At 39.9% G+C, this 23,061-nt stretch overlaps 1 protein-coding gene and 1 long non-coding RNA gene across 38 annotated transcripts in view; one reads left to right on the forward strand and one right to left on the reverse strand.

Moving 5' to 3' along the window:
- The window catches only part of LOC307223768, a 106,335-nt gene extending 91,537 nt beyond the window's left edge, over window positions 1-14,798 (forward strand). The window contains exons 8-9 of the long non-coding RNA XR_013842258.1: window positions 12,961-13,101; window positions 14,183-14,798. This is a non-coding gene — a long non-coding RNA (uncharacterized lncRNA). The remainder of the gene's footprint in view (window positions 1-12,960; window positions 13,102-14,182) is intronic.
- The window catches only part of SORBS2 (sorbin and SH3 domain containing 2), a gene marked incomplete at its 3' end in the record, with an annotated part of 187,956 nt that overhangs the window by 47,398 nt on the left and 117,497 nt on the right, over window positions 1-23,061 (reverse strand). For 30 of the 37 annotated variants that reach the window (XR_013842222.1, XR_013842223.1, XR_013842224.1 and 27 more), the window contains 6 exons: window positions 17,009-17,497; window positions 14,161-14,302; window positions 12,947-13,122; window positions 4,543-4,609; window positions 2,992-3,036; window positions 624-801 (listed from right to left, as the gene is read on the reverse strand). Coding sequence is in view for 17 of the 37 variants with exons in the window: in XM_079989964.1 (XP_079846090.1) it covers window positions 624-801; window positions 2,992-3,036; window positions 4,543-4,609; window positions 12,947-13,122; window positions 14,161-14,302; window positions 17,009-17,497 (1,097 nt within the window). The remainder of the gene's footprint in view (window positions 1-623; window positions 802-2,991; window positions 3,037-4,542; window positions 4,610-12,946; window positions 13,123-14,160; window positions 14,303-17,008; window positions 17,498-23,061) is intronic. The other 7 variants (XM_079989970.1, XM_079989972.1, XM_079989969.1 and 4 more) reach the window with 4 other exon arrangements.

Genomic DNA, 23,061 nt, shown 5'->3' on the forward strand with positions numbered 1-23,061 from the left:
GCATTACTTGTATGGGTTCTCTTACTATTCAGTTGTATTTCCTTGGTGGTAAGAGAGGTTGGGTGTGGTGTAGGGTGTAGTTGGTTGTCTTTGGTTGGCTGTAGTGAGAATTGTTTTTATGTGTGAGCCAGGTGTGAGTGTGTATTTTTGAATCATGCTAGCCAGATTGATTTGTATGCTGTCGGGGGATTCTTGTTGTTGTCTTGTTGGGCTGTGTATGTGATAAAGGAGCCATACCGAGGTGAAGGCATCGTCTTCTATTTGTCCCTGTGTGAGTTTAAGTTTATTGGTTAGTTTTTCCAATAAGGCTGCTTCCCATACTATTTGATACCCTTGGTCCATGCTTACTCCTGACAGGTCTCACCAGTGTCTGGCTATGATGTTTCTGGCTACTGAGAGTAGGTGGGTTATGAGCTCTTTGTGGTGTGAGTGGAGCAGTTTAGATTGTTAAGTTATTTATGGTGAAGCAAGGCACACTCTATGTAAAAGCACTTGCAGCGAGTATAAAAATACTTCTTATGTGCTTTACACATTAAAAGAGCCTGAAATAATGCCTCTCACATTATGCCTCATGGAATTTGCTGCTTCTAGATTGACTGCTACAAAACGGCTGCAAAGCTTACTTCTCTGGTGCAGATCGTTGCCGTGGGCGAATTGGGGGTGCTGGGGGTGGTGGAGGTACAGGGGACGAGACCTTAAAGGCCTCCGTGCCATTGTCAGAAGTACTTTTCGTCAGCGGTCTGTATGTCTGTGTTCTTGCAGCAGGGTGTGCTTGAGCAGAAAAGGATGGGCTAAAGTTACCTAATAAAATGACAAAACAGAAAAAAGCCATAATATAACTATTAACATCACTTGATATAATACATATATGCCACATTCAATTATGGGTTTTTAAAAATTAATGTGAATTTAATGGTAGTTCTTCTTGGCTTATATCCTCAGTTCCATGAATGGCATAGAGTTTACAGAATGGAATTTTCCTGCTTCTTCTTTTCCTCTGCAGCAGCCTGTGCCCCTAAACATCGGCTCCTAGAGACTAGGGCATCCTCTAGAACAGACTAGCATGTGGTGTGGAAGGCTGCAGCAAGAAGGGCAGATTTCCAAAGACCATGGCTCCCAGGATGAGAACAAGAGAGTCATCCACTTGTACGCCGCCACCTTGGATTCCACATCATATACCCAACACAGAGGATACTTGTGGACCTATCTTTGAGAAGGGTATGTAACGACACACATTTCAGTCCCTAAACACATTTAATGGAAGTAGATCCCACTAAATTCAATGGAACTTGCAACGACTGGTCTTGACTGGAGTGGGCAGACTTCAGGCTTGACGGATCTACTTTGATTTTTACTAGAACCCTGAGCTCCATCAACTGGAGCCAGGTTCAAAAGAGTAGATCAAGTTGAGGCAAACAACATATTCCTAAAAGTTAAGAAAAAGGGTGCCTCTGGGCAATTGTTCAATCAAAAGAAGTGTTTTTAGTACCAGAAGTCCCATATTGATTCATGGTAAGCATGGCTTGCACAACTTGTAAACCATCAAGTGAAATGCAGCACACCACCTGGGTATAGGGCCATATCAATGGCTTGACAGGACCCATATTTCTGCAGTCCAAAGCAAGTGGTTTATCATGCCTTAGGTGGACTTGATACATGGATAAAGGGTTCTGTTCCCATTTCTCTAAAATCTGGAAGTGCCTTGAGGCATAGCCACAGTTGGGATAATTTACTGCTGGCTGCCATTGTTATCTTGGTGGTTGCTTGCTAGCAGAAAACTGAAAAAGAAATACACACATGCTTAAATTTAAGCATGCCTTTGTTAATTTTGTAACAATGCCTTTCTGGTTAGTAATATAATATTTATCAGCATTAGTTCTGGACAGTCACCCAAGCAGATCACATAAATGTAATTTTTTTGCAAGTGAAGATTGAATCTATGCAGATTGTGATGTGAACTTAAATTGGAAGTTGCATTTTTAAAAATGCATTTTTTCCTATGGTGCATTACCATTTTACATATTTTTGCAAATATGTATAACACATTTTTAAAGGGCTTTTCTAATCAATAAGTACATCTGATATATTTTCACAATTATTTGGCTTGATGTACATTTTTACAGAAATTTGCAGCCTTCGACCGCTTTTCTGTCACTTTCTATTGTTATATTGACAATTTCATTTTAATTTCCAGCAGTTGCAAAAGCAACGTGCTGACAGCTTTAATGGAATGCACAGTGTGGAAGCTTGAGTTTTGGATTCATGTTTTGTCCCATGGTAAAGGGGATGATCTAGTGAAAATTAAACGAAACAGAGAGCCAAACTACACATTACACTTAATGAAGAGCATGCAGATACAGCTCTGGATTTATTTTAATTAATTACACGTGCAGGGGGCTTTTCCTATGCTTCCTAGCTACATGGCCAGAAAGCAGGCAATTTTTGTCCCAAAAGTGACAGTGTGTTGTTATATAACAATTGCCCAAATAACAATTGCCCACCTGCTCCTTTAGCATAATGTATAGTTTAGCCCTGAGCAGAATTTATTTCAGTGTTAACTCTCTCATATTAAAATTAATGAGACACAAAAATATATGACTTTGGATTGTTCCCATGTTTTATGCATACAATGCAGTATTCTACTCAGCTACTACCTTTATCATCCCCAATGCATGTTGATGGAGGTTATGCTAGTAATCAAGCTCTGCTTTGAAACTGTTCACAAAGCCAGAATCTGTCCAAATTAGTACAAAATCAAAGCACTGGAAGGTCACCATTGAAAATACATTTTGGGTTATTTGGCTGGAAAAAGAATTCACACGCAATCATTCAGGTGTCAGGAAAATAGCGAAATGACAACAATACACTGAGATCCCACAACACAACAATAAAAACTGCAGTTACACAAGCACAAGAAGGATGGGCCTACAAGGTTAGGTAATCGCCAAAATTAACGAGAACAGACTCATGAAGGGAAGGAATAATTCCTACCAGTATTATATGCATAGGCAGTATTATACATGTCTGTGTCATCATCTACAAAAAGAAAGATAAATGTTATAGTGGTGCAACACTGGTCCTCTTAGAACAGCAAGGCAGCTCTACTATCCCAAATACTGTAAAACAACAAGCAAATTGTAGCCAGCTTTATACTTCAGGAGTCTATCTCAAATGCGACCAATCCTGGATTGCATACAGCTGTTCTGTCACTTGAGAGGGAAATACAGCAATATGCTCTACCACTGAGCTATGGCCCTTCCAGTTAGGTATGGAATATTTAGCTGATTCGTTAGTTAATCAACAACAAATATTTAATCAACTTAAATATGGCCCTGATTTATTGGCAGTGGGGATCTTATGTTAATTATTTTAAAACAGGAATTTACAAATGCAACAGGTGGCAGCATCACCTTTCACACACATCCGGAAAGGCTTTTTTGAAGATGGTGCCATTGTAATGTATATGTAGATTAAGAGGGCAATCCTGACCTCCTGGTATTGCCTGTTTGCAGAGGGGGTGTAATTAGGAAAAGACCTAGGTATCTGTCCTTTGCTAGTGGAGATGGATAGACTGAGATTGTGGAGGCTCCCTACTGTACCCTCAGAAAGCTTGGTGGATAGAAAGCTACCCTCATTTGGTGTTCTTGCTTGTGATAGCAAACCTATGGCCACAGAGTGTGCAGCATTATGAGAATGGAACAGAATCAACTATGGATCTGCTGGATCCAATGATGTTTTTGAGGGACTGAATTTAGGCTCTTCATCTATGCTAACCTGGAGCAGATGAAGCTAATTTCTCCAGTGCTTTTGGTGATGGTGGGGAGGGCGTAGATACAAAATATAGTGATCCACTGCGCTGAAAAGCCCAGCAAAAGTGCTCCCCTCAGCTTCCATTTTGGCTGCCACGTCCATCATTTACCTCCCTCTCCCCTTTGCTCCTCCAGGATTGTTCGGTTAATCAATAAATTATTGTTATTTGATCAGTTCCCTGCTCAGCCATGAAACTCACTTCATAACCCTGGACCAGTCACTGTCTTTTATTCTTGGATTAAATGTTATTCTTAGTACTTACTACGCAAAGCGACTCCTTTTACAATAACTAAACCAAAAGGTGAACCAAATGATTCCATACCTAGGCTAGGATCATTTTGTCATTAATTTTGTTGAATTTATAAAAGAAAGAAAAAAAGGAAGAGCTCTTTATTTGATTTGTTGCCTTGGCAGGATTACAGCAATGAAAATCTTCCCAAGCTAATTCTAAGGGATGAACACAAAACCCCGAGCTACTTCGTTTCCCTAACACACTCATTGTAACCTCTCTTATTTTTCTGTACTTCTTTAAAATGTTAATTTCTGTTAGAGAATTCCTTAAGTTTTCCCCACAGAAAAATGCACCAGCTGTATTGAATATACTTATTTGGCTTAAAGTGCCCACTGGACCTTGGTATTTTATTATTGAATGACCACTGGCATATATTATTATCTGACAGCAAAACAGCAAGATGTATGAAAAATACAGCAAGGAGAGGAAGTTGGACATACCAGGCTTGTGAACCATGTGTATTTGCTTGAACATCGTCTTATACCAATCCTTCGGCCTGTCAACGGTCTAAAAATGACAAAGTTTAAACAATTAGCAAGAAAACAACAACAAAGATTAAATTGGTTACACAATAGGTTGAATTAATGTACAATAGAGGTAACTAGGAGGGTCGTTTACTCCTTTGATGGGTCCTCATACTTAGCTGATAGGTGTATTAATAATACAAAAATAATAAAGTGATTTTTAAAATCACCTTATTTGCAGAAAAGAACCTCAAAAGCAAGGAACAAACAATAATAAAATCTCAATTCAATATGTAAACCTATTAAATCATCATTAAACTGTTCCAGAGTTGATAATGACCAGGTGGGGATTCTCCTTCTCTGCATGCCTACTAGAATAAAAACCTCTCCAATAGGCACCAAAATCTCAAAAGTACTTGTCTGTTAGCCTCCCGAAGGGAGTTCCATACTAAAAGTCCAGGCCCATGTCACCACCCTGGGGACATGACTCCGTAAGACATGGTTCTCCTGGTGACTGCAACGACCGCATCAGCATATAGGGGGCAAGACCAACTCTCAGATTGTGTTTGGCTTAATGGGTCATAGATGATATAGCTCTGTCTTTTACAGTACTGTTTAATGTCTCCTTCATTAGGAATGTTTGGATATGATTGGTATCTCAGTACTTCAAGGCACTGGATTGGATAGCCTTCAGAACTGCTCCAGAGAAATAATTCTGTGGAAAATAATGGACTAGAAAACTAGGGATGGAATGAGCATTTGAAGCTGGGTTGCTTGAATACTCAAATGACTGGGAGCATAACATAGCCAACCTTGAGCTGAGTCCAGGATAACCTCTAAACTGTGCACCTGGTTGTGTAGGGGGTGGGTGGGTGGGTGGGAGTACAATCCTATCCAGCATTAGCCATATAACTCTATCCAGATCAGCAGATTTACAGGACTTACAGGACCTTTATGTTCAACTCATTTGCCTTCATTCATCCCCAAACTGACTCCAAACCTCTGTTCAGGATTTCTACAGACTCTCTACAATGAGAGGTCATCAGCATACCAACGACTACTTAACTCTAACCTCCATATGATTTCTCCCCAGGGCTTCATGTCAGTGTGGGACTGAATGGAATCCTGTGGCACCTTGCAGGCCAAAGGCCATAGAGTGAAGTCCCCCAGTTCTGCTTTTTGTCCTCATCCCTTTGGAAAGAACTGGCACTACCATAGCACTGCATCCTCGGGTCTCACTCTGGCCAGATGACCCGAGAAGGAGACTATGGTTGATGAGGATGATGACTGCCAAGAGGTCCAGGAGGACTAGCAGAGTTACATTTCCCCTTTGGCAGAAGTGTAAACAAGGTTGGAAAGGATCCAAATATCCATGTTTCAGGTTCTGAACAGTAATCTACTCCATGGGTTGTTGAGAAAGCAACTTGGCTCACCCCTGCTTTATCCAAGGAAAGGTTTCTTGTCTTGGGAGAATGGGGAACAGTAATGGCCAAACCAAGCCTTACCAAGTGTTCCAGCTGGAAAACGAGTAAGTTCCTCAAGTGCTTTCAGGATCAGCTGGAGGGGGGGATAACCCATCTTTATAGATAACTGTCTTTGTGAAGCATTAGTCCTTTCCTTTGTTTTCAGCAAGAAGGGCTAAATATAGTACAAGTGATTACATAGAGAGGGGTAGGGGGAAGCGCAGGACTGGATGACTGCTCCTACCTCAACATATATCAAGTCAAAATTGGTGCTTATGTGGTTATCAGCCTGGTGCTACAGGGATCCCTGATCATCTGGGGATGCATCAGCTGTGAACATGCATGTTCTGAGGGAAGGGTCAGTGGGGTGCTCCAATGGTCAACAGGAATAGTCCTGCCATCCCTCCACACACAGACTAAGCACATGGAGGAAAAGCCACCTTTTATTGGGGCTAAATAAAGGAGGGATGGTGAGAATGCTCTACATGAAGATTCATCATTACTACAAAGGCAAGTAATTAAATTAGGAGTTAGCGTTATCCACCAATGCATGCAGTTTCAGTTGCACTGAAATGTATTCAATTGCTGGACATATTCCTTTGATGTAAAAGAATTAAGCACCACAATTATAAAATCAGACTTTAGCAATGATGTAAAAAAAAGGAAGAGATGCAAGTATTGTTTGAGAGGCTTGAAGAAATAAATGCCGTGGAGTGATGATCAATGAGGAAATGCACAGCTAACGGAGGCATTTATTCTTCTCAGTGGAGAGTCTCCTCTTTGCCCTACATTCTGTTTAGCCTTTGTAACAATCCATAATCAAGCAATGCTTTGTGCAAACAGGCTTCTAATTTTCTCTGGGCAAAAGCCCACTTAAAAAACAGAAAAGCTAGCTACAGTATTCCAACACTGCTTAAGTCAAACAAATCCGGATGGACCGGATTTAGTTATTCACACATAAATGAAAGGCCTCTTTGTCGTACAAATAATCAGAAGGTTGACCGTGAAGCAATTATAATGGATTGTTGGTTAAAAGTAAAACACACACAATCCAGTAGCTACACAAAACTTCTTGCAGCTCGATTCTTTTCTAGATAAGATCCTTTGTAGTGGTAGTCAAATCCATTGACAGCAAGCATCTTTTATTCTCTTTGTAGGCACAGCCAATATACTCACCATTTACTCTTTTTTAATATATAAAAAGCATTATAATTGGATACAGTGTAGGGTATTTTAAAAATTCTTATTACCAAATCCTGGGAATCTTGTAAATGCTAGGCAGACAACTAAGCTGTGCATGGATGTAAGCTTATTTTGTTCCACTGAAAACAATATGGAAGAAAATAATCTTAAATCCATCAGCTTAAAAGGTAGGGAAACAGGCAATGCTTAGAACCAATGTTGAAGCTCGACACAATAGTGGATTCTAGTTTGCCATTGGTATATATGCATGTGTGGCGATACTGCATTCAATTCTTTATCTTTCCATAGTGCTTAGCATCACATTGTGCTTCTCCCCATCTTAGCACCATGTTACTGGCTGCAGAGGTGAGGTGTTATTTATCACTTGCCAGAATTCCTTCACTGTCAATGCGTCTAAGGGACATGTTGGTAACTTTGACAAACTTCAAATATTAATGGTTTTTCTGTGGAAGTTTCCATGGGGGAAACTGCAGGAAGACCTGTGTGGGATGAGGGCATTAACCTTTCTATTTTGATAAGGTTTGAATGAGCCCTTATATCTGGGGTTCTAGCTGACCTGAGTTCTGCAGTCCTACAAGTAAGTGTTTAACAAGCACCTTTCGCAAACACTCATACCAAGCCCTGGCAAAAGTTAAGTTTATTTTGGAAAGAGAAATTGGGTTGCTCATAAATTGGGTGACAGCATTTAAATATTCAATGGGTCAGTGGGGGAAAATCATAAGACAACAAGAAATGACATCAATTATGTTAACAGTAGCATTCATATTTTTTTAATGTCCACTATGTTCAACTGACAGTAAACCTTTTCTATTCCTGAAAATTCATCATCTGTCTGCACAAGTAGCATGGATGAAGCAAAATAAGACCTATTTACAAGAAAAAACAGCAAATCTCCAAGTCTGCCACCTACAAACACAGCTTTAAGAAAACATACAGTGCAAGCTGGCTACAAAACTGCCCATTTTGGGGAACAAGTGGATGAGAAACTTGGACTGCATTTCTGGTGCACAAGGACGCTTTTTGCATGGTCATTCATGGCAACCTAAAGGATCACAACTTCTAAAAATACAGAGTAGTGCCAGTAAAAAAATGAAACAGTGCACACCAAAAGCCAGTTGCAAACCACCTTAAACAGTGATGCATGCAAACTGCAAAGATTACAAATTTGTACACTCATTCCTTCCCTGTAATGCATAATCCTATGATCTTGATAAAATGTCAGACAACACAATTCTATTTTGATCTGAAGTCATGTATCCCTCTATTATCTGCACACCATATCCTAATATTTTACATTCGGTGTTCTACATATATTTTCCAAAGACCTCTACATACAAAAGCTGCTTCTAAGTCCGAAATGATTGAAATTTTTGGTTCCCATTATTTTAGTACATTGCAGCTAACTGAATGCTGCAAAGTTGGCTAGTCTGTCTTGCTCAATATGCAGAAAACTATCATGTATTACATTAAAATAATTGAGTATCTGTAATTATACTTGGAATACATTTTAATGAGTCCTCGGCCAAAAACTAAAGAAATGACATAATACACATTCTCATATATGATAGGGAATTTTTTAAAGAAATGAAACATAAAAATTTACATAGCCAAAATACTGGAGACTTTCTAAGATGACTCAGTATCTGAAACTGGGTGTATAACATGAATGTAGATATCTTTATCTTAATTTTCAATTTACTTAGCACTCCAGCTCTTTGGAATATTGTACAATGACCAACCGTTAACACAGAGAATAAAAATGACAATGATGTAATGCACTATAGGGCACCTATAGTTGTCTAAGCTGCGCCTTGTAGATCTACCTAGAAGAACTAGTTACTCAAGGTTGAAAATTTGGTTTTCTATGTCAGAGGCTGACAGTGAGCTTAATTGCTGTAAGCTCTTGGAAAGTGACCAGGGTTCTTAAATGGGCAGGCATTACATGCTGCAAAAATATGCATTTCCAAACTCTTGGCTGAAAGATATCTTTGTTCAAAAACTGGCCCAGTAGACATGTTAAATATACTGCTGAAACCTCCCTTTACTGCAGCTGAGCTTTGCTTTATGAAGAAGCTAGATTTCTCACTTCACACTTTACTACAGAGACAAGCAAGCTTACAATATTTATGCTCCTACAAATGGACAGAATGAAATCTAAGGAGAAGCTTAATATCCGAATAGATACTGTCCTTTCAATAAAGAGCAAATGCCACATTCTGGTTTTCTTAAGAATAGCTTTTATACAGTTTTTTGTAGTTGGCATTTTGCGTCTGAAGTGTGCACAAGTGCATCTTCTGCAGCTGCCACCTTTAAAATATATGGAAGGAAGCCCCATCTCCAGTTTATAAGTTCCCCTTGGCCAAGATGCCTTCTGTGGTGCCACCATAGGAGCCAATTCCTAGGGGCTGAGGTCCCTTTGGGGCCCCCTAAAATATTTGCCCACCCCCCGCAAAGTTGATGGGCTTTACCATTCAAATGGGTGTGTGTGCACCATGACTTGTGATCAATTACGCAGAGTGGGGCTTCCCTGCCCCTCACCCAATATTATATTCAAGTTGACACTCCTGGATGCCACAGAGTAGGAAATAATTCCTTGCTGCAATCTACATGGCCCAACAGCTCGGCTTCTTGCTCTATGCCAATCTGTACTCAGCTTAGACTGAATGAACAGAGATCAATGAATACACTGCCAATGCAAAATTAAAAGGCAGAATAAAAAATTGGGAAAGTCATTTCCCCCCATCAGTGATGCCATGGACACTCTCCAGTAGGAATCCGAGGCTGTTGCAAAACAATTTTACCAATGGCAATCTTAAATGTCAATAAAGGAACAGCTTGATGGAGAATTGTGTTCAAAGCAATCTTCCACTGTGGTTGGAGTACAGAGTTCTGCCAAATAGGCACACAGTCCGCTGGGAAGATCTCTACATCCCTTCCAACATATTGTGTGCATATGTGTGTTCCTGTTGTAAATCATTTTTTTAAAAAAGGAATGTCTACAGAATCTGAAAGTAGTTAATGGATTGCAACCAAATTATTTCTAGTGGGCAATGCATTTGATCCTCAAATTGTTAAGTGTCCCCTACTTAAATGTTATCTTATCTACAATACTTTTTTATAGTAAGCACATACAGCTGCTGGGAGGGATCATTAGACAATATGGAGTGCAGTGTCAACAATATGCTGAGCACTCTCAGCTTTATTTTTCTTTCAAACTGGATTTGGGAGCTGAAGTTAGGTGCTTGTGCAAATGTTATGGGCTGGATGAAGGAGAACTGCAGATGAATCCAGATAAGACAGAAGCGATTATATCCACTTGAACAGCTAGAAAACTGATCCACCATTGTCAATTATGGGTGGCTTTCAATGCTACTTTTTAAAGGCACATCTGACATCTGTGCACATTGGTATTCTATGATTCATTCAGACACATTGCTGGAATGTTAACAAGCATACCAATTTTCCAGCGAAGGTGCAAGCTCAGCAAACCACTTGAAAAGGAGAAAGTATATCAACTAGACAACTGGTGCCTGATTTAGGGCATATTTACACTGAATAAAAGAACCAAATTGATTAGCAAAATTTCCTTTAAAAATCAAATCTAATTTCCATTCTAATTTCTAATTGACAAGCAGAAGATGAAATTTAAGTTAATCACAATAACTAATATGCTCTGCTGGCGTCAATGAAAGCGAGACAGTGACTGGCAGTGTGATCTTGTGCGCAGCTACAAAGAAGTAAGCAATTGAGATCAGCAGTACTCCTTGGTAAGTGTACCTAGAATTGCAGACTAACTGTAGCTGGATTGGTAACTCAGGCAGAAATGTGGTGTACATTTGATTATTTGCCATCCCTCCTAAAAAAATGTGCATGATAATGCACACATTTCTCTGTACTAAATTACAGAACACAGCAGCAGCAGCAGCAACAACAGTAGTAAGCCCTGTTGAACTCAGCAAGATGTATGGACAAGTACAGTGATATATGATCCAATACAATTGCATTTGAAACACTTGTGCTGTTTTGCATGGATCTTAAGATGAATATGCAATCAGTAAAAATTAAAAAGTAACTCTAAACAGTCTGATGCTGCAGAGCATTAAGCACGCCACCTTATCTAGTTTGTGTTTCTGTGGTCACTTAACACATGCCTCTTTGTTTATATGACATTCTGAGCAAACTATGTTGCTGCTATTCTATACATGCCTAATTGGGAGTAGGTCCTATTGAGGTCAGTAGGACTTACTTCTGAATGAGCATGCCTAGAACGGCATTGTGCATGTCTTATAACAGTTTATGCAATAATAGTTCTACAAGCTAAAAACATGTTTTTATATAGAAACAGCTATCCAAAAATGGGAGGAATTTCATAGCCAATCTTAAAGAGATCAAGAGAATCTGGAGGCTTAAATATATAGCTGGCAATGGGCCAGGCCCATTAAGTACAGTTGGGAGGATTTTAATTCATGCTCTTATATAACTAATAGCCATCCTATTTGATTAGTCTGTGATTCTTTTAAAAAGACACACACAGGGATCTGCCTCTGTGAAATGGGATGGAAATATCTTCAGAATTGTTATAGTGAGAGTTAGTCATTAAACAAAAAAAAAAAAAAAACACTTTACATGACTTAGCTAGATCACAACCATAGTAAAAGGAAGCAAGAACTGATTGAGCTTCTCCCCTCCCTTATTTTTTTTAAAAGCCACAGTCTTACCACTTAGAGCGAAATCTTTCCCTATCGCTTTTTCTCCATCAATTCCATTTCTCTCTCTCACCCCACCCTGTTCCCCTCTCCACTGAATCTGTTCTTGGCAACACCACATCCCCGTATGTTGGTCTTGGCCGGCAAAGTATACCCACAGCTGCTATATCCTTGCACCTCCCAAAGAGTTCACCTGCAAGGGCTCTGCTGCCTTCATCCTGGCTCCTAGTCGTTTCATTCAGCCAGTGCAGCAGCAGTAACAGCAGCAAGAACTCCTTCAGACCGGCAAACAGTTCCTTCCCTACAAGAGCTGCAGCTGCTACTGCTGCCGCCTGGACCGGCCAGAAGGGGATGCCGGGGCAGCAGCGTGGAAAGAATGCTTCAGCATAGCTAAAAACAAAACACTTCAGTGTGGCATCCTGAAAGCACTCAAGCACTAACTAGTGGCAAGCTGTCAAAGCTGACCCAAAAGCTTTTTCCACCCGCTCAGCAAAGGAGAGCTAGTTCTGCACTGGGCTTCCCGGTGATAATGGTTAAATAAATGGTGTGTGTGTGTGTGTGTGTGTGTGTGTACATGTACATTAATTCAGTCATCTTATAACTGTTAACTCATGAATACAAGGAAGGATTAGGCATGCAAGGACATCTTGATAAAAGTTACAAAATGCACCAAACTTTAGGAAACTTTTCAAAGGCAAAATAAACAAAAGAAGGAAAGGTGGAGCAAAGGAAAGGAAAACAAAACACAGAGAAAGCGGCAGATCTTCTGACAACTTTACAATGAAAAGTAAAAAAAAAAAGTCAAGGCTCTCCAATTATACACCACCAGCCTCCCCCTTTGCCCACTACTCACAGAATTATAATCACGAGTCCCCTGATTATGCACATTCTATTACACATTATATAAGCCTAGAAGAATGTGAAAAAGCCATTACCAACAATCAATTCATTGTACAACGTGTTCGTGCACTCACACACACAGAGCTACACTCACTCAACATTTCCTACCGTTCTAATTGCAGTTGGGATTCCTGATTCATCGACTGGGCCAATCCCTGCATAATGTGGTGCTTTAATGACTGTGACTTTCTTCTCTTCCTCCGAAGTTCTGCAGATTGGTATTGTGCTGGTGGTACTGCTGCCGCCAACAGAATGAGCATGCTGTGAGTATGTCTCTGCGGATTCTACAAAGATAATGTTAACACAGTGCTGTATAACCATTTAATTAACATGCTTCACCTCCGTTATCAGACTAGGCACTTTCAATGTGGCAAACTGACACAGGATTAGGAAGATGTTTCATGATACTAGATATTGGATGAATTGGAGTTGGGCCTCTGTGCTCAGGGGGACTCAAACTCACACGCTCTGTTTCTTTCTAGAAGGTTCCAGCTGTGTAGTGCCTAGTTAGTGTAGTGCCTAGTTTTTTAGAATCTTTAGAAACAAATTACTTTTTGACCCACCTCATTCCACCCTTTCCATTTCCCTGCTATTTTAAAAGGGGCAAACATTTATTTCTGCTATATTATGAGTTCAATTATTGGGAACTTACTGTTCAGATGATAACAAGAGGCAGCACCTATATTTTTGCAGTGTCCCTCACATGCCCCCATAAAATGCCCTGGGATGACAATGATTCTGGGTAATTTAGGGGTTAAGAAAATGGTGACTGGGTCACTGACATCCACTGGCACCAACTCCAGGGGGCCCTGCGTGCCTGGGCACCTGCAAACTTTTCACTGTGGGTGCCTGGCCTGCGGCACTGACTGGGCCAGGGTCTCGCCCTCCATTGCAGGGCTTCTGTCGGGGCCGCTGTGGGCGTGGACATGCACACGCTCTGCCGCCGCTGCGGAAGCACAGAAGCGGCACCAGAAGGCAGCTGTGGCACACAGAGCGATGTGACAGCTTCACGTTGCGGCACACAGTGCTAAGTACCCACGGGCCGGGACCCAAATCAGCACCTCTGCTGCCAGAAAAGCTATGATGCTTCTACTGCTGCTGCCAGCAATATAAAAGTGACACATACACACACACACCTGCCACCATAGCTTAAGAAAATGTTTTTATGCTGCACACTATCCCCTGCAGAAATCAGAGAAATATCCTCCAGATTCATGGCTTACAAAGGGAGCAGTGTCATTCAGAGGGACATTTCATTATTCAGTGTACACCATTTAATTTTTTTAAATAAATGTATGTTATTTGTTTATGTGGGAACTCACCCATTGTTCTGCTCTGTTGCAGGAGAACCAGGCTTGAATTGAGTGAGACTGGTGGGGAATATCCTGAAGGGGAAAAAGGCCTTTGAAAGTGGCTCATGGGACTGGTTGCTGAACTAGAGTTCCCATTCACTGTTATCTGAGCCTGAGAGGTAGAAAAGAAACAAAGCAAAAATCACATCCCAGTAAACTATTTGTAGAACTGTCCAAATCCTACCATCCATGTACAAAAGGTGAAGAATGAATTGCTATCCCTATAGCAAAGATCCAGCTGTCAGATTCTTAGCTATAACAGTCCGTGTTCAGGATTATGTTCCCTATGCAACCCTATTCTATTCCCCCTACAAAAAACAGCATGCTGGAATTATGGGAAGGCATCAAGAAAGTCCTAGGTCAAAGCAGTACAAAATGAAAGAGACAGTAAAACTTGCACTTCCAATTTTTTCTTGAAGGCAATTTTCTCTTCCATTTCCAAGTGCTTAAATCTTATTGCCATTCACTTGAAGACAAAGAAAAAAGATGCCAGCAAGAAGAGCTGAAATCTCCTTCAAATATTGTGGCCAGAATCTGGATGCAAACTAGATGTGATGGTCAAGTTTAACCCACAGCATGTTCTAAAAATATAATACATGGCCAAAGTTATCCATTGTTATGTGGTTAACATTCTAGGCAATGAATTTTGTCACACATCTTGCCTTTTTTTTGGGGGGGGGGATAAGTCACTGCCAATATTGAGGCATGCTTTGATTTATTAAGATCACACAGCTGCTGTTTTTCAAACCACTTAACATGCTGCTTTATAAAATCAGAATAATGAGTAGCACTGAAGCTTTTTTTCAGTGCATGTCTACTCAGAAATCAATGGGGTTTGGCTCATGTGTAAGTGTGTGGGGAATTGCAGCTATAGATGAAGAAACCTTACTTTGTGTGATGCACCAACTTGCTTTTCCTTAGCACTTCTGGTTGACTTGCAACCTTACGTATAGCAAGGAGGTCACATGCCTGAAGTCATGCAAGCTTTCTAACCTTGTACCCATTTACTTGGATTAAAATCCCACTGAGTTCAAGCATTCTGGTTAAGTATACCAAAGATTCCATTTACATTTGTCATGTTAACCCTTACAGCATGATACTAGATTATAACGGCTTTTCATTCAGAAAAGTCTTTTAGAATCTACTGTTTTATTATCTTGTAATACAGTGACCTATAAAATATTAGGCATGTTCCAGCTTGTTTTAAGAGTGTGACCTGTATCTATAGGATGCTTCATTTGAAATTAACTAAGCAAGCTGCTGATTTTAACTGATGTATGTATATATCACATGTATTAGACTTTTGAGTTATACATAAGGACATGTGTATTTAAACAGTTGGAGGGAAGTGACTTAAGAATAAAGAAAATGCATTCCTGGAAAAGAAAAGAAACAATACATTTTGTAGCAAGTGAATGTCGGAATATCCATAGTTTTATTCCTGGAAGACAAGAATGCTTAAGAGGGGAAATGTTAGTTGGAGAAAAAGCGAAAATCAGAAGCAAACTCATGCAGTCAGTGATCACTGCTAATGGAAGATAAGGTTGGGTTAAGTGCTGTACTAATCAAACACTTTAAAATCCATTTTTGAGGCATACATCATACATCATATTGGTCGCTCAGTAGTTTCTGACAGGTTTGTAGTTGTACTAACATTCTGTTTGAGCATTCTATCTGCATGTGCATTTATCTAACATCTTAAGATAGTTCTGCCTATATTCCAAATGTCACTTCCTTTTTAGCACAGTGAGACTGAAGAATAACCATTACAAGATTTGTTCAGGGCTTAATTTGAGCAAGAGTTTTCCAGAGCAAATCCCCAAAGAGTCTGTTGCACTGCCAATGCTTGGCACTGGAACATAAGGAGCAGAGATAAATGAGACAGCATCTCCAAGAATGTGCAAAGTACTTTTCCCTCGCTACTATGAGCTGTTTTGACTGTGGCACTGTTCCAACATGAACTGTGTGTGTCTTGTGCTTCCTGTTTCATTGCACCACCATTACAACCAAAAGACAACTTCTACAATTCTCACACTTCGGTGGGATCCATGCTCCCCGATAGACTGCATGTGCATTTCTTAGGTAGGAAAGATCCAAATGGGGTGAGAGGATGTTGTGGAGAAACAAGGAACACAGGTGACTTGTGCTTCTTGTTCACCACACCACCATGCACAAACCTACCTGTCTCCACAACATGCCTCTAAATTGATGGATCAGAACTTCTAGATAGAAGGTTAAAATTAAAACAGGTATCGTAAAAAATACTATTATACCTCAACCTTAACTATGAATACTTTAATTATCTGTACTGTTACAAATTTTAAAAAAATAAAATAATACTGTTATGTATTTTTAAAAATCCAGAATAAAACAATAATTATTAAACACAATATAATTAAAAAGCAGTGCAGCAGATAAAATAAAGTTCAGCTTTTTTAAGGCCTGGGAAAATGAGGATAATAAATATTTATCTAAGAGCTGATACGTCCCTGGGGAAGAGTATTCCAAATACTGCTTTTTATGTAGCGAGCAATTCGGGAGCACTTCAGGCTTCTGACTAATTATCCAAGGAAGCTACCATCACATCTATCACAGGAAGCATCACTCCTCCAGAGTATTGGGATTATTGACCAGCAAATTTAGATTGCGTTTACATGTAGTGAGTTTGAAATTTTCCCATTAAGGAAAGTTATAGAACCTGAGTAGGCCATTTCCAGCATGCTCATCGAGTAAAAGGGACAAGAACAAGGATTATCTCTTTTCCACTTTGACAGCCTGGTTGAACAAAATGGGAGGAGGAAAGAGGAAGGATAATTACATGAGCTCTGGCAGCAGTGGTGGTTAAGGTGGTGGCATCTGACACAGCAGACATCTGGCTCAAGGTTGGGGAAGGTGTTTCAGAACAGTCAGTAGTATCATAGTTACAGCTCTGGAGATCATCTAGAATGGCAGTGGAGGACTCGCTCACCGGGCGAGAGGAGTACTCACTCATGGCTGAGTCGGTCATAACAGAGGCCGTTTCAGTCCTGTGGATAGTAGTGTCAGGAGCTAGGAAAGGGTATGCGTATGAAAAACGTGAAAGGGCCAGGGTTCTATACAAGCGTGACGGCCAAAAATCATCCCGTGTTGGCAAAATAAATGATGTTACGGGGTGGGTGCCACTGTCGGGTGAGAGAGAGGGTCTGTTAATCGATACCAATGAAGGAGGTGGTGAAGGAGGCAGTGGCGAAGCTTCTGCTGAAGTTTGTCTGTGTGTCTGTGAAGCATTTACCTCCATCACATTGGCAGTTACTTTCTGGTTTCCAAGCTGAGTTTTGAGAAACAAAAGAACAAATAAACATTACTAAATTTATTTATTTTTTTACTCTTTTCCTTACCCTTTTGTTGTGTACAAGAGTTCTCAGAAATAAAAAAACCCCCACACACCATGTGTTTTCTAGCAGTCTTAGGAAGTACACAGTCAAATAGATTAGAAAATAAACAAACTCTGTATTACAAAAGAAAACACAGTAAGTGAATTTGTCAAGTATTAATGGGAAGCAATGCCAGAAACTACAGTGTGTTGGAATAAGCCTGGATGTTCATTTCCAAGATTTAAATTGTTTGACTTTTGGTTTAAATAATGTTCCGCCTGTGTATCTGCCACAAACCTTAAAAGGTTTTTCTTCCCATATACAAAATTGGAATTGCTCTTTGGGCCAATAGTAAGCTTAATTCTCAGCCATATCACTATTTCCATAGTAGTAACCAAAGTGTCTCATTTTAGGACTAGGCAGCTGACCTTCTCAGCCAATGGTAAAATGTATCACAATAATAGCCGCTTTTACACACTATGCATAAGAAGGGGGCTCTACACAATGAAGCGAAAGCAGAACGAAATCCTGGTTATGCCCCATTTCATAAGTTTCCCTGCTCACCTGCCCAAATATCCATGCACCACGTGCAACAAACCCATTTTATGCCAGAGTGACTTTTTCCAATAAAGGAAGTAATAGAGAAATGCACTTGGAAGCATGGGGTTTTGCTTAAGCCAACAATATCTAGCCTCCCTAAAAACAAAAACAAATCAGAAAGCATTGTCTGTTTTCCCCATAAACAAATTGGGATCAACACTCAGTAGCACTCAATAAACCAGTCATCTGAAGTGACCTAAAACCTGGACCTCAGTACACTTTAACAGGAAGTTCTCTTGTACAAAGTAAGTTTTTGCAAAACTTTTTTTTACAATTAAAAGAAATCACAACTTCAAATTTGCAAATGTCTGTGCTGCAGGTTTAACTTTTTTTTTTTTTAAAAATGTAAAGTCTAGAATTCACAAGTCAGCAGACTGATGACCCTGAGCTGATTGATTAAAAATGAGGAAACTATTCCTTTTAAGAATGAAGGCAAAATAATGGTTCCTAAATAGCACTGATACTCCTAGAAAACAAAAAGAGTGAGTGGGGTTGAGAAGTGAAGCTACCATGGAAAATGCTCACTAGGTAAAAACCCAAGACTGATGTAATCACCATTGCTACTCAAAAGGTACACAGAAAGTTAATATACAACCTTGAAGGCAGCTGGGTAGACAATTAAGAGGAAACTTGATGTTCCTAAGCAGTTAATATAGCAAAATATTTTATAAATAAAGAAATAAATATGTATGTATGTATGTATGCATGTATGTATGTAACTTCCAGGTCTAATCTATAAAATCTGTAACCGTGTCAACAGGGACATAATGGGAGGGATGTTTCCAGCTTCCCCACTATAAGAAGCTTCTGCAGGGAAGGGACTGAAGAACATCATGGGAATGGTGTTTCTTGGATTAAGGTGAAACTGTTATTTATTTTTTATTTTGGATGCTGCATGTTGTTTAATCTTGTTATATTTATAGGTCTGAATTTGGGGGGGGGGTATGTTATAATAGTTGCTATTGTTTCGCTGTGCTATTACGAAACAGTTTTTGTAGTGTTTTAAATACATCCCTGTTTACTTTGTTGCAAGCCACTTTGAGCATGGCTTTTGTGTGTGTGTGAAAAAGCAGCATACAAATAAAATGAGTGAGTGAATGAATGAACAGTGAGCATGACCTAAAGCCATGTTTCCTCTATGAAGTGAAATTTATTTTTCAAGCTGAGAAATTGTCCACTGAATATGCAGAGTTTAGAAAACAACAGCACATTCAATTGTGAGTATGAGGCCCGGGAACTGAGAGCAATGTATATGGAAGTCATGGAATTCCGGATAGCACACTCTCAAATTAGAAATATCTTACAATGGAAACAGGTAAATGTGAAGTTGACAAATATTAAGGGTTTGCAGGGGACAGTAGTGGGGATGAGAGGGGGGAACAGTTCTGTTTCGCAAGCAGAACAGTAGTATTGCATACAACACATCTTAGGTTTCTTCATACTTCCTTTTCTTTTAATGTACTATAGGCAGGGTGGCAAGCATATCAGTGATAAAATAATATGATTAAAACCATATCATTGCACTCCCACGGCCAAGGACCCATGACTGGAGGCTGTAATTGGTGGAAGACAACTGGTCCAACACACTGGCCCCATGCAAGGCAAGACTGGTTTTGCCCCAATCTTCCTTTCTAGATATTCATTGATCAGACTTTGACCTGACCTTGACCTGCTGATGATCCTTCCCAGAAAGGTCTTGCACGCTTTATTATAGGCTGTTTCCTACCATCACTTGTTTAAACTTCTGCATGCACCTGAATTCCACAGGAAGTATATATACACTGTCTGTGTACTGATTTGTAATCATTCTCCAATAAAAATTATTAGTCTGATATGAAGTGTTCCCTCACATGCTACATTTTTTAGAAAAGTAGTTGTAAAGCACCACAAGAACTTATCTGTTGTAAAAATTCCTTCTCAATTCCTCATAACATGGTGAAAACTGATACCTTACAGCTCTTTAATGCTGTTTTCCAAGATATAGGGAACGAGGGGCATATTCATAAGGAATTATCACCATGTAAGTATGGGATAGAAGTTACTTTGCTGTGATTTTTCCATGTCAAAAAAACAACATGTTCATGAGACCACTATTTGTGAAATGGAAATTCCCCCCAAAAAACTTGAATCCAAACACGTTGTGACTACTCTTAGATTTTTGGACAGTGGCCTTGGATAAGCACAGTGTGCTTATTACAAATCTCTGCACCAAGATATATTTCCCAGATTACTTATATAGGCAATTAACATTAAGTATGTAGATACAGGTATATTATAAGCACTGTGGACAATTTCAGATTTTAATAAGAGGTTTGTGAATGGGTGCATGATAATGACACCAAATTGCTGGCCTTGCTTCAAAGGAACAAGACACGATTAAGATTCTAAGATGAAAAAGTGAACTGATTGTTGTTAATTAACACATAAGAAAAGATAGCACACAAAACTCAGATTTTAACACACACACACACAAACACACACACTTGGGTAAAAATACCTCTTGCTTTAATTGTTAAGAGAGTCATGCTCAACATTTTAAAATTTGGTTGCTTAAAGTTAGGTGTAAAAGTTTTTTTCCAATTTTCAGTCTTCAATTCACGGAACTAGTCTAGTTTTATGAACACCTGTATTCCTTTGGGTCCCTTGTTTATGTCTGTAAACTTCTGATAACACAAAAGAACAGCACCAACAGCTGCATGAAAATATGCTGTGTTTTGAAAAATCAAGCCCCCCTTTTCTTTTTTAAAAATCTTCAATCTTCTGCGCTTTCCCAAGCACATCCTCTTTTGGACATGTAGGACAATCATCCATGATCTAGTAATTGGTAACACAGAATTTCACAATAATCTTTAACTATTCTTTTGTGGGAATGTTTACATCTTAATGCTAATACGAACCTACTTGGCGCATCTTTCCAATACATTGCACTACAATATTGGTGGCTATGGTGAGCTCTTCCTACACAGTGTGAGGATTATGTGTATTTTCCACCCTCCCACAGATGAGAAAGGGATCTAGTTTCCAAAATACATAAATACAAATCCAGGCATCTTGCGTCAAAACAACAATACATGTTTTATAATCTAAAAGAAACAACACTTGTCTCAACTGCACACCTCTGCATGCAAGTATACTGCAGCATCTGCACTAGTGGTTTCCCTTAAACATAAGCACACCTTAAATTCTTGTGGATAGATACAATGGCACTCTAACATATGCATATTCACCAGGAATCTTCATGCTGTTCACACACTTCTTAGTGCAGCAGTAAGCACACATTCTTAGTGCAGGAATGACTACACGGGGCCCTTTCCACATGCTCTCTCACCTTTGTCTGGGCACTCACCTAGAACCACGAACATACTTGTCATTAGGATTCAGTTTACATGTCCTATAACTTCTCTCAAAACTGGAAGTTTGAAATACATTTTGCTTTTTACTGAGACGTATACAACAGGTCTTATATTTGCCCTTTCCCTATAAGGAATCTAATTAATTCAATTCAGACTAACCTGATCTCATTTTTTGACAGAATTACAAGCCTGGTAGATGAAGGGAACGCAGTGGATGTAGCCTACCTTGATTTCAGCAAGGCATTTGACAAGGTGCCCCATGATATTCTTGTAAAGAAGCTGGTAAAATGCGGTCTTGACTATGCTACCACTCAGTGGATTTGTAACTGGCTGACTGACCGAACCCAAAGGGTGCTCATCAATGGTTCCTCTTCATCCTGGAGAAGAGTGACTAGTGGGGTGCCATAGGGTTCTGTCTTGGGCCCAGTCTTATTCAACATCTTTATCAACGACTTGGATGATGGACTCAAGGGCATCCTGATCAAATTTGCAGATGACACCAAACTGGGAGGGGTGGCTAACACCCCAGAGGACAGGATCACACTTCAAAACGACCTTGACAGATTAGAGAACTGGGCCAAAACAAACAAGATGAATTTTAATAGGGAGAAATGTAAAGTATTGCACATGGGCAAAAAAAATGAGAGGCACAAATACAAGATGGGTGACACCTGGCTTGAGAGCAGTACATGTGAAAAGGATCTAGGAGTCTTGGTTGACCACAAACTTGACATGAGCCAACAGTGTGACGCGGCAGCTAAAAAAGCCAATGCAATTCTGGGCTGCATCAATAGGAGTATTGCATCTAGATCAAGGGAAGTAATAGTGCCACTGTATTCTGCTCTGGTCAGACCTCACCTGGAGTACTGTGTCCAGTTCTGGGCACCACAGTTCAAGAAGGACACTGACAAACTAGAACGTGTCCAGAGGAGGGCAACCAAAATGGTCAAAGGCCTGGAAACGATGCCTTATGAAGAACGGCTAAGGGAGCTGGGCATGTTTAGCCTGGAGAAGAGGAGGTTAAGGGGTGATATGATAGCCATGTTCAAATATATAAAAGGATGTCACATAGAGGAGGGAGAAAGGTTGTTTTCTGCTGCTCCAGAGAAGCGGACACGGAGCAATGGTTCCAAACTACAAGAAAAAAGATTCCACCTAAACATTAGGAAGAACTTCCTGACAGTAAGAGCTGTTCGACAGTGGAATTTGCTGCCAAGGTGTGTGGTGGAGTCTCCTTCTTTGGAGGTCTTTAAGCAGAGGCTTGACAACCATATGTCAGGAGTGCTCTGATGGTGTTTCCTGCTTGGCAGGGGGTTGGACTCGATGGCCCTTGTGGTCTCTTCCAACTCTAGGATTCTATGATTCTATGATTCTATGAATTCCATATTTTTCTTCTACTGACACTTCAAACTTTCTGTAAAGTGTCTAACCTCGTTGCTGAAGTAAATCCACATTTCCCAATCCAATTATTGCATACCTACTCATAACACCTGTGAACATTTCTATGCCTGAGGCAGTACAGAAAATGGCAACCCACTCCCAGTCAGGGTGCACTATATTCAAGA

Source organism: Podarcis cretensis (assembly GCF_951804945.1).
Source record: "Podarcis cretensis genome assembly, chromosome: 9".
NCBI classification, from domain to species: Eukaryota; Metazoa; Chordata; class Lepidosauria; order Squamata; family Lacertidae; genus Podarcis; species Podarcis cretensis.